Raw genomic sequence first — 12041 nt, forward strand, 5'->3', positions numbered from 1 at the left:
TCATTGCTTCGCCCAACCGTTTTCTGACGTGGGTTGCTCTTCTCACGGAATTTTTAGTTTCAATTTAGGTTCTAATCGCGTTCCTCGCCGATTTGCCACGTTTTTGCCGACCCACGTAAAAATAGTTCTTCGGGTATCTCACCTCTCCAGATTAGTGGAGCTGTCATTCGACATCCTTACGGCAAGGTAAGTTTAGCCTAATTATAGTTCCTCTCGAATTCTTAATTTTTCTGGTCATTGGGTCATTGACCTTTTTAAATTGGGGGGTCGATGTTTTTCAGGGGAAGATGGTCGAAAAGAATTCGAGCACGAGAGCCCTGTCCTCAAGGAGAATTGAAGCGGCCAGGCGAGAAGATTTTGTCGCGTCGTCTGCCACGGCGACTGCCGGGATACATACCGATATAGCTCCCACGAGTCAGGGTCTCGGAGCGGGGGAGGAAGATTTCTTGTCCACAGAGGAAGGCGAAGAGATAACACCTTTAGGTACTCGCTTTTCATAGCTAGGACAGCGTCTATAGATCTGACGATTATGGTTCGGTGGCCACTTTTAGATTCCCAAAAATCCACAGCAGACGTCGCGAAATCCGCAGATACACCTGATGTATCCTCCATAGTAGCCATGCCAGGTGAGTAGCGCAAGCTTTTATTTAGCTTTAGCATAGTTTCGATGTTGACCATCCGGCGATACTGGTTTTTTCTAAAAAGCCTTGAATAAAGATCAAGTGACAGGCATATTAGCCTCGACTCATGTCCCACCCATGAAGATCACGCATGTAGATGTAGAGGCAGAGCGGTCTCACATCTGGTCGAAAATACAAGAAAACCAGGCCGCAGGCGATGTCATTATGACCAAGCACCTAATGTCCATCTGGTCCGGTATGGACGAACGGCACGCCAATCGACCACAGCCAGTAAGATCAGCATCCGCGACACCTGTGTTGGTTACGGTGGATCCTAGGATGATATCCAGCTCAGTGGAAACAGAACGAGAGCATGGATTAGTTCATGCAATTGGCGCGGTCTCTTCGCACCAAGATGTGGGATTTACGCCATATTTTGAAGATAACATAAGAGCCCTTAGGGCGCCGATTCCGTTGACCATTTTCGACATTGGTACGCTCAATCTATTTTATTATCCTTCCTTGATCGTTTCTGTTCGCAACAGTGTTGTCTGTGGCCAATCAAGGGCATCAGGGGAGCTAAAACCTCGCTATCTATTTATTTATTTATTTATTTTTAAAAAATTATTAGGTTGGAAGAGAAAGGCTATCCTCGCGTACATTAACGGGAAGCATTCAAAAATGAGCGACAATGATAAATCGTACAAGGGCCTACCCTATCCTTTGGAGTGGTCTCAGACCGAGTCACAGTGGAACAGCAATCATAGAGCTTTCTATATTGCACTCAGAGACGTGTACGGTATGGAGATGTTCGCAGCGAGGCTCTTGGCGCACAAAGAACATTGTGACGCGATAGCGCATGGTGGTCATGGGTTGATGACGGCGATGCAATATGACATGGCCATTAGAATGACCGCGTTTGCTCACCGGATCCCATCTAAAGACGGCTCAGCAATTCAAGACATCTCTGTCCGCCAATCTTTGGTAATAGATCAAGTTTATGTCAAAGTGAGGACTTTCCATGAAGAAGGCTGGACGGAAAATCTTTATGCAACAGGCGAATGCAACAACGATCCAGAAACCGGAAGGCCCTTTGAACCTGGCACTCTGCGACCTGTAGGACTCAACAGGGCAGATTTAATCCAGTCACACGGAGTGAACTCTCAGTTGGGTTTTGGTTTGGCATCGCAATACGGACAAGGATACATGGCACCCTTTTCTGATCAGATGACTCGACAACACTACGGTCACAACGCTGGTGTTTATTACGGACCGCAACCTCACAGCTACAGCAATCGCCCTTTTTGCGATACCGGCAGGTAGAATGAATAATCGGACTTTTCAGCCCAAGTTCAACCGTTCTTTCACGACGCCAAATCCGTATCATCCAACAGGAAATAATTTCCATTCCTCTGCGCCTTATGCATCGGCCGACTCCAGGAAGTGTTTCAAAGGTTACAATGGCCCCCCGAGAAACTTTGTAGACGATAGGGCATCTAGGCCGGGCCCATCAGGCAATCCCGCGGGGCAGAGTGCCGTTAGCAAGAAAACCATTGGCCAATCTTGGCCGTTGTCGGTGTCTTGCGAGATGGACATCCCGCAATGGAGATCTGCCTTGAGAGACGCCGGCCTACTTCCGGAGCTAGAAGAGATTCTTTCTGGATTCGCCATGGGTTTTGACCAAGGGATACCAGTACACACCTTGGGAGATTTGCGGTGGTTCACACCGGAGAATCATTCATCAGCGATTCAAGCAGAGGAGAAGATCCAAAAATCAATTGATATCGAAGTGGAAACACGTCGGATGTTCGGTCCTTTCACTCATGAAGAGGTCGCGAGCAGGTTCCCTTTCTTTCGGACCAGTCCTTTGGGCTCGGTGATGAATACTGATGGAAAGATCCGGCCCATAAACGATCTATCTTACCCTCGGAACAATGTGAAGATCCCGTCAGTTAATTCCTTTGTCGACAAATCTGAATTTGTCACCACGTGGGACGATTTTCAAGTTGTCTCGACCTTCCTCAAACATCAGGTAGAACCACTAGAGCTAGCCATTTTCGATTGGGAAAAGGCTTATCGTCAAATACCGACACGACCATCTCAATGGCCGTTTCTCATGGTCAAAGATTTGAGAGGGGGCATATATGTAGACACACGGATAACGTTCGGCGGGGTGGCGGGCTGCGGCTCTTTTGGTAAACCAGCCGATGCTTGGAAGAGACTCATGGAAGCCGAGTTCAACGTGGTGAAGGTTTTTTGCTGGGTGGACGATAATATGTTTATCAAGCGTAAATCTTCCAGCTGTAAAATCATAGACATAGTGGACCGCTCTGTGATCCTCGGCGTCGCGACGAACAAAGAAAAGTGCTCAGATTTCATGGACGAACAGAAATACATTGGTTTCATTTGGAACGGCGCTAGGAGATCGGTTCGACTACCGGCCAACAAGCTGCAAGAGCGCATTGAGCAGATAAACACTTTTCTAATATTAGGCTCAGAGTTCAAATTCAAGGACGTGGAAATCCTAGCGGGTCGACTAAACCATACATCTTACGTCTTACCGCAACTACGATGCTACTTAAGAAGCTTATATAGGTGGATGACTCAGTGGAAACGCATGTGGGCTCCTAGAGCTATCCCAGAGGACGTGAGAACCGACCTGGCTTTTTGGCGAGATACGCTCACGAACTTCACGGAAGAGCGCCTGCTACCACTTCCTGAAGAAATTGAAATCAACTGGGTAGGTGACGCGTCTACCAGTTTCGGTATAGGTGTTTTGATTGGCAATCGCTGGGCGCAACTGAGGCTGAAAGAAAACTGGGCTGACGCCACCCCGAAAAGAACCATCGCATGGCTAGAGACCGTTGCGATTAGGGTAGGCATTCTGATGCTTACAGAGATACCCGGTTTGGTTAAAGGGTCCAATTTCGTGGTTTGGACGGACAACACCACGACCGAAAGCGTGTTGGTAGCGCGGAAATGCAGGGATCTCCACGTAAACGAAGAATGGAAGCACATTCAGTCCCTACTTATACGGGTTCAACTCGACGTAACGCCGAAACGGGTCGTCTCTGCGGACAACGCCGCCGATAACTTGTCGCGAGGAGTGAGGGGTCCACATTTGCCTAGCAACAGAGTATGGTTTTCCATTCCTGACGACCTTTCCCCATTTATGTTTCATGCTTGATTATGGCGGTCATGTGTATATATATGTGGCACGCGTTGTCTTTTTGTCCTTCCTTCAACACTCCCCGGCAGTCAACTTTTTGTACCATCAATCCACCACCTTCGGTCCCTCTCTCTCTAAAAACAGTGATAATGGTGGCGGAATGCATAAACAACAATCACACAATTTTTAAAGAATTTCTGTGCAACGGGCGAGAGCGTTGGGTCCCGTGTGTCGCTGACATGGTAATTTTAGATAGCTGGAAAGGAAGCACTTTATCAAGCTATAACGCGGCGGTCAAAAAGTTCCTCCGTTTCTGCGACACGACGAGGGAACCGTTTTTAGCTCTACCAATAACGTCCGAGGCGCTGGAGCGTTTTTGCGTCTGGGCCGGGCGTAACCGTTTCACCTCGAATGCCGGGAAGATCAATTCGGATTCTCTACGGAAGTATATATGTGGACTGAAGGCTTGGCACCAGTTCCACGGGGTAGTTTTCCCTTCGGCAAACAAAATACGGATCGACCTACTCCTCAAGGCGTCTGCAAGGTCCGACGCGAATTCCCCGGCCCGGCCCTCTAAAGCACCTGTTATGTTGTGGCATCTAATCCCCATGCTAAACTTGAGGTATAGCGGTAGCAACGAGGACCGTGCGATTGCAGACCTCTGCTTGGTGGCCTTTTGGGGACTAGCTCGTCTGGCTGAACTCACCTATGCTAGCGAATTCGGCCCAATACGTTTCGACCAGTCGGTTCTCAATACGGATGTCTCCTTCACGGCAGACCCAACTCTTGGTCGTGTAGCCACCTTGACACTACGCGCAGCGAAAACGGCCTCGCCGGGTAAACCTCAACTGTTGATCTTGACGGAACAACGACACGCCCTTTGCCCGGTCGCGGCGATCTCCCGCAGGTTGCAGGAGACGACAGGTGTGCAGACTTCGTTGTTTGGTTACACGGACGGCGGCATGAGGAAGCATTTGACGAGACGGGCGGTGCTCGCAAAATTAAAAGACATTTTCTCTGGCAAAGAATACCGGGGCATCACCGGTCATAGTTTTAGAGTAGGAGGCGCGTCTTTCAGACACGCCCTAGGAATGAACAAAGAAGACGTCTGTTGTCTGGGGAGATGGGTATCGACGTGCTACAAGTTGTACATAAAGGTTTATTCCCGCGAAGATCTGGCCAGGACTAAAGCTTTGTTATTATCATTGAGAAGAGACCAGGAAGAGTTGAATTTGTAATCTTTAGTGGAGTGTCTCTTTACAGCTTTCTGAATGGAGTTTTCGGGTGTTCACGCGAGGCTCAGGCTCCTTTCAAAAACCTGAGTTTTTCGGGCTTTCACCTGAATACCCTACTCCATCTGTAAAGACACCTAGATCCACGAGATTTTTTCCTCTGGTCGAGGCTGAGCAGGAAACCACCACCCTGCCATCCTCTCTTCCCACACTCGTCGCGAGAAGCCAGACACACTGTAAGGCGTCTCGCAACGAGTACCAGCGGAGAAACTCAGGCTGGAATGGATTGCAGGGGATCGAGCGGGAACCAGCGAGTTCCCCCCTGTCCATGCAGGCCTAGAGTAGGGGAAAGCGCACAAGGGATCAGGACCGGGTCGCGGTGTCATGCGCGGAACCACTTAACGCGGTATATAACACCGACACCCGAAGACTTGGATCAGCCTCTCGATATCCAACTCTTCCCCCCCCTGATCTTTGAGCTTTTCGAGCTTTCCCCCTCTCCGAAAGCTTGAGAATTTTTTTTTTTAGTCACCTCCCTCCCACCCATATGTACGAGCGTCTGTACAGTTTTTGGAGTAGGGGCTTTCACCTGAATACCCTACTCCATCTGTAAAGACACCTAGATCCACGAGATTTTTTCCTCTGGTCGAGGCTGAGCAGGAAACCACCACCCTGCCATCCTCTCTTCCCACACTCGTCGCGAGAAGCCAGACACACTGTAAGGCGTCTCGCAACGAGTACCAGCGGAGAAACTCAGGCTGGAATGGACAATCCGTGCATTGGCTTGTCCAACAAGTCTTCAACAACCATGCCGTAACTCCAACCATGAAGTGGTGCAGCCTCTTTGGGGGCACCCAAGCAAAAAGATTTGGCAGGAATCGGACATCCAACCTGATTGCAAGCAGTGTTGGGAACAGACTGCTTAACCGCTAGGCCCGGCCAACTTGACTGTAATTGCCACTATTGACATTAATAACAGTCAAATTTGTGCCCAATAATCCAAATCCGACAAAAGCAGACACTCAATGTTGGGGAAATGTTTTTCCAACCTGTCTCAAACAAGGCCTTGAGCCGCGGCGGCGTTTTGCGGAGGCAAGGTGGATTGGTTTCTCCAATTTTATGCAATCAAGGATTTGTTGGAAAAACAAACACCAATCAAATTTTTTGACCCGGTGGTGTAGTGCATAAAAGAGCATCTCCACCGCCCGGGACTATCTGAGGGACTAAATCCCCAACCCGCGCGATTGTGGCACAGTTTTAGTCCCCCGCCCAAAGACTTTTTCAAACCGCAGAGTCCCCAAGATAGGACCTCCAGGTTGTGAAAGGGAATACCCCCAATCCCCCTGCATCACAGGTTGTCAAGAAGAGTACACCTCTCAATGGTTGGACCGGTCATCAAGAGGTTGAGCGTGTACACCTATTGATGGCCGGACCAGTAATGAAGGTTTGAGTGTGCTGGTACTTGACCGCCCATTGATATGGACTTCTCTCAATGGCTGGTCTGCGCCGGCCGCTGGGAGTACATAGTGTGTTACTTTTGTTTTGGTGGCTGGAAGTGATTGGCCATCATCAATTGGTGATTGGCCATTGATCTCAGACGGTCATCAATTGTAAACCAGTCACCAATCATAGACCGGTCATTGATGATCACAGACCAGCCATTGGTTTCCAACCTGTAATTGATTGCCAACCGGTCTTTGATTGCAGAATGGTTGGTAATACTAATAATCAGTCATTGATTGCAGACCGGTACTCAATCACAGGCTAGTCATTGATTGCAGACCCGTCATCAATTTTAGATTGGTCATTGATGGCTCAATATCCAGTGGTCCCGGTCATCAAGAGTGCATTATGTTGTGCTTGATGACCGGATCATGCATGTAGTGGGGTTCTGTTGATGGCCGGGACTGACTGGCCACTTCTAGGAGTGCACATGTATTCATATTGATGGTCTGGGCCAACCATTGAGAGAATGTGGTGTTGATTTTTTGGTTTGCTCTTGATTGGGCTGGTATGGCCCACTGAGTTTATGATATGTGTGTAAATTGAGGTGAGTGGGGGATATTGGGGGCTGTGTACAGAAGGGAGTGGAGTATCACCAGAAGGTGTCTGTGTGATATGTGAACTTGAGGCAGAGGGACTATGTGGGGAGCTATGCTGTCCTAGATTTGGGACTGGTATAGGGCTTGGATGGCTTTTTCCCAGTTAAGGGCCTCCTTTAGGGCCTCCAGTGGAGGGACTAAACCCGGTTTGGGTAGCTAAATTTGGTTTATTCCCCCAACTTAGGGCCCGCGGTGGAGATGCTCTAAGTCCCTCCTTTGGAGGGTCCCTGCGGGACAACATCTCCCCTCCAATAGAGGGACTTAGTTAAGTCAGAGCTTTCACCGCTTACACCAGGGAAAATGTGATGACAGCTGGTGGCAGGTGACATTGAGTAAAACATGTTCAGACACCTGAGCTACTGTGGCAAGACTCCACTATCAAAACAATGGCCCCTTTGTGGTCATTGGGGAATCCCACTCAATGGGTTTTGGAGTATGATTGGAGACTGAACAAGAGTCTTCTTCACATCACCTGCCCTCAGGTGACCTCAATTTTTCCCTGGTGTTAGGTGTTAAAAGTTCCTCCTGCAGAGGGCCCTTTTTGGCCCCCGTTGGAGGGACTTCTATAAGTTTGGGTTCTCTCTGGAGAAGTTCTTTGGCAAGGGGTTCTGCCTGGAGAAGGGCTGTGATGTGGGGTTCTGCCCAAGCTCAACAAAGCCTCTTGAATGGGGGTCCCAAAGGGACTCTCTGTAGGACAGGCTTACACCCAAATTTGGCCGCATGGCCTGAGCACTTTGAGAAATTCACGTAATTTTTGCAATTTTTAGACTCAAAAGCTCCTTGAATAAAACCAATCTTGTTGAAAGTGCTTCTGAATAGACAGAGTTGTAGCCTTGCTTCTCAGGCATCTTTTACTGCCTTTGTGGAGTGATTTGGCTCAAAATGAGCAGTTGCTTGCTGGTCGCAGTCAGCCAATCCTTGATTTTGCCAAGTACAGATTGACAGACCGGTAACCGTTTGGATCATTGGTTCACAGACCCTCTCACAGTTTGTTGGGACATTGAGCTGGGTAAATACATAGTATCTGATTTTTGAACTGTGTTTTGAGTGCAAGACTGTGTGATACTTATGTATGTAACTACAGTCAAACCCGTGAAAGGTCATACTTGTGAAACCACATAAACTCTCATACCACATAGGGCTTTCATTCCACCATAGTTGGTGCGGGCCAAATTTGGACTTTTTTGGGCCATATTGCATAACTGTTATGGTCTGTTCTGGGGAGAGGAAGATGGAGTCTGGGGTCTGGGGTTCTGGGGGTTCTGGATCCAAGATGGCAGATTGCAGGATGAGGAAGTGGCTTGCACTGCAAAAAAAACTGTGTCAACTGTGAGCAGTTGACATGCGGCAACTCTGAGGAAGCTTGTGGTGTTACACCAGTCTTACTCAAGGTTTGACTCAACCCAAGCTTCAATGCACAGTCACTGTGCACCTTGCACAGTGACTGTGCCAACAAAGCCACTTCTGCAATCATGTGGAGTTACAATGGCAGCTTGGCTTGAGTATCCTGCATGTCAACTGCAAGCAGTTGACCAAGTTATTTTTGCAGTGTTGGATCTCCAGCCTCTCAAACCTTGAGTATGGTCCGTGACATGTAGGTGTAGTCTATGTACATGTGAGTCTGCGCTGTGGAGCCCGCGCTACGGCTCATAACAATAACAGCATACCACATACCTGTATTGGCGCAAAAACAAGGAACAATTTCGCTATAACCACATACTTTTCCCCCAAAATCATCAAGGTTTTCCTCTTTGATGCCAATCTACATCTCTCAAAACACAATTCTGATTTTGGAGACAAATCCAGAGTAAATATATGGGTCCGCCAAGGAAGTATCCCTGAAACCAATGATATACATGTGTTTTGTAGCTTTTCATCAAAAAAATTGTTAGGAAATACCCCTGAAACCACACATTATTTATGCAGTTCTGGAGGCATTTCTAACCACATACTTATGTGGTTATAGAGAAAACCTTTTGTACCACATAAACTCCCAAACCGCATACCAAATCCATTCCACAAAAGGGTATGTGGTTTCAAGGGTTTGACTGTAGCACAAAATCTATCCATTTGGATATCTGGTCCCAAAAGGGTTGGATTGTTTACAATGGCATTTTTTACACACAGATTATTGGGAGGGGATGGAGCTATTCTGGAATTTCAAGCTGTCCTACAAATCTTTGGAGCCTTGCGCTTCTAATGGTGCCAAGGTTCAGATGGTTATCTAAAGGCTAATGGGAGATATAGTGGGATGAGATCACTCCCCAGCCATTTGGCTGGTAGCTCTCCCCCTCGTAAGCCGACTTGAGGTGCAAGTCCCTCCCTTCGGGAGGCGGGCCCTTCGGGCCCCCGAGCGTAGGCGTGAGGGAGGATTCGGGTTCTGCCTAGGCCCCCTGCGTGGCAGACGCGGCAGTCCAAACCGAGTCGGGGTCCCGGCCGCCGAGCTGGCAGGACACCATCGGCATCGGAAGCAACACCAGACGATCTTTTCCCGAGTAGAGCTTGGAGTCATTCCGCCTCGATTCGCCGTTACATTGATCGTTTCGCGTCGAAGTAAGCACGATGTCAAGCTCGATCGCTCCTGCATCAGGCATACCAGAGCATAAGGTTACCAGTTTACCCGTCGGGAGCGAAGGCTCATTGGCTGGAGATGGCAAGCGAAATATCGAGGTCGAGGGATGGCTGGTCGAGACATGCAAACTGCCAATCTTAAACTCGAAAGAAATCAAACAGCAAGTCGTTCAACATATATCTTTCTTGAGATTTCACTAATACACATAGCTTATGGAAATTTCTGTCGTCTGGGGAATATCTATTTTGAATGTCCATTAATACAGATTTGGAGAAAAGCTTAAAGTGCCCCTGCCGGAAATATGTTTTGGGAACAATTATCTATCGATCAAGCATCCTCGATCAGGTTTTCATTACCAGTGGAATACCTTGGACGCACTATTACCACTAAACCCGGTCGAAGGTGAAGAGCAGGATTACATCAAGGTAGCTTACGCGGATCATTGGTCTCAAGCGCGGTAAGCTCCTGATCGAATACTTGTCACTACTGTCGGTATTATCATCGCTAAGAGTTTTCTATCTGACTAAGCCCACGTCCTACCAATCTGTTTCTATGGATCAATTACTCTGCTTGAGTCCATCTTCATATTCGCTCTGGTTTATTTTTGGTATTACCTCGCAGCAAAGAATCGGATTCTGTGACCAAAGTAGTCAATCCGTTCGATTGGACATACACTACGACGTATTCTGGTACCAATCACTCATCCGAAATTGTTAGCCGATCATCCTCCTTGCTAAATATGTACCTTTCACTTGACGCGATCATGCAAAAAATGATATCATGAAATGCTCACTTTCTCGTCTTTTATGGTCGGTTTACAGGAATTCAACTCTCCCCCCGATCCCAAAGATCATGGCGGAATCCCACTCGCTGTCCTCTCAAGACCGGATCCGATTCTATTTTTTGACGAAGTAACCTTGTTCGAAGATGAACTGCACGACAATGGGATGGCAAGCCTTCAGATAAAAGTTGTAAGCATCTTTTTATGTCCCGAGGTTTCCGAATTTTTTGTACTCATCTTCCGTGAATTGCTCATGAAAAATACCAACTTGAATACACCATAAGAGAGTCATGCCAACTTGCATCTTTGCTTTATCGCGGTTCTTCCTGAGGGTGGATGGCGTGGTTTTTCGGTTGTTTGACGTTAGGTTTTACGTCGATATTCAAACAAATCAAATCATTCGAGAAATCAAAGCCAAAGAAATGAAATATGACCTGCTGAAAAGTGTAAGTATCTTTCCTCTTGAGGACATGCATCATAGATACTTAATCCATGTAACATACTTGAACACTGATTCAATTGGTGCCTTTTTTCGGGTTGTTCATACTAGCGGTTACCACCGGAGAACCCGCACGATCTAACGCCATTGACAGACCCGAATTTTGTTTCTCAGGCCCTGCAAATGCTGAAATCAGAAGAGTTCACGATTCCTTCTCAGGCCCCGTCCTCAAAACAAGACAAACCAAAAAAATGGCGGAACATGTTGGGCGCTCATCTTGATCTCGCCTCCATTGCAATCCCCTCCTCCCCCTTATCGATCCAGTAAATTGTGTTCTTGGGTCAATGTTTCTTGACAATACGTGCGCAATAATTTTGTTGTAAAATTCGTCGTCATTCCCATTCTTCAGGGTTCACTCCCCTGGATGAAGAACAGTCAGACATATTTTATAGATTATGTTTATTTTTTGGCTCGTCAAACATCTATGTATTACCAAGAGAGAAAATACAAATGGATTTCATACCGTCAGGTATGATTCTCAATTCAAGCTGTTATATAATTAACCACTTTTCGGATCCCATTGAGAGGTTAATTCTGGGTCCAGGACGTCCTTTCTCATCCTCCAATGTAAAGGTCAAGGGTTCATCCGTTTGTCAACTAAACAGACGTATGTACATATTCAGCTTTCAACTCCTAGGGTGTGTAGCTCAACAATGGCTCCCCCCGACGTCCCCGCGGGGCGCTCTTCGCCATCTCTGCCGTCGGTCAGTGGCCGAGCTTAACTAAGCGGAAGCCTCTCCGAGGAGGCGCGAACGCTGGCGGGAGGGTGCTCGCACCCCGCGAGCACGGGAGGGACTTGTGTTAAGTTCGGTCAGTGGCAGCCTTTCCTACCCGCCAAGATCACCAAAAATGACGTTGTGGTTCATGGCGGTATTTTCCTGAACTTGCGGATAAAACTGGCTGAAATGTGTCAGTTTAAAAAATACCCCCCAAACACCGAGGTGCCTTCCCCTTCCTGTGCATGGACAACAGCCAAAAAGAGGCCGGCAAACCCCTCTAGCTTAGCACTTGCTAAGCCCATTCACCCACATTACCCTTTAGCTGCCTTTGCTTGCTTTGCTTCCCG

At 47.8% G+C, this 12041-nt stretch overlaps 2 protein-coding genes across 2 annotated transcripts; both read left to right on the top strand.

Annotated features, from left to right (window-relative positions):
- Positions 1-287: 287 nt before the first annotated feature.
- On the top strand, positions 288-634 carry PtA15_6A531 (uncharacterized protein; the record flags this gene model as incomplete). The annotated part of the gene is made up of 2 exons (XM_053170247.1): positions 288-483; positions 552-634. The coding sequence occupies 2 exons, from the start codon at positions 288-290 to the stop codon at positions 632-634; spliced, it is 279 nt and encodes a 92-aa protein (XP_053021457.1).
- Positions 635-9685: 9051 nt separating this feature from the next.
- PtA15_6A532 (uncharacterized protein) lies at positions 9686-11242 on the top strand (the record flags this gene model as incomplete). Its single annotated transcript, XM_053170248.1, has 6 exons — positions 9686-9855; positions 9961-10152; positions 10317-10407; positions 10517-10666; positions 10761-10922; positions 11027-11242. The coding sequence occupies 6 exons, from the start codon at positions 9686-9688 to the stop codon at positions 11240-11242; spliced, it is 981 nt and encodes a 326-aa protein (XP_053021458.1).
- Positions 11243-12041: the final 799 nt, after the last annotated feature.

The sequence above is a fragment of the Puccinia triticina genome, chromosome 6A (genome assembly GCF_026914185.1).
Source record: "Puccinia triticina chromosome 6A, complete sequence".
NCBI classification, from domain to species: domain Eukaryota; kingdom Fungi; phylum Basidiomycota; class Pucciniomycetes; order Pucciniales; family Pucciniaceae; genus Puccinia; species Puccinia triticina.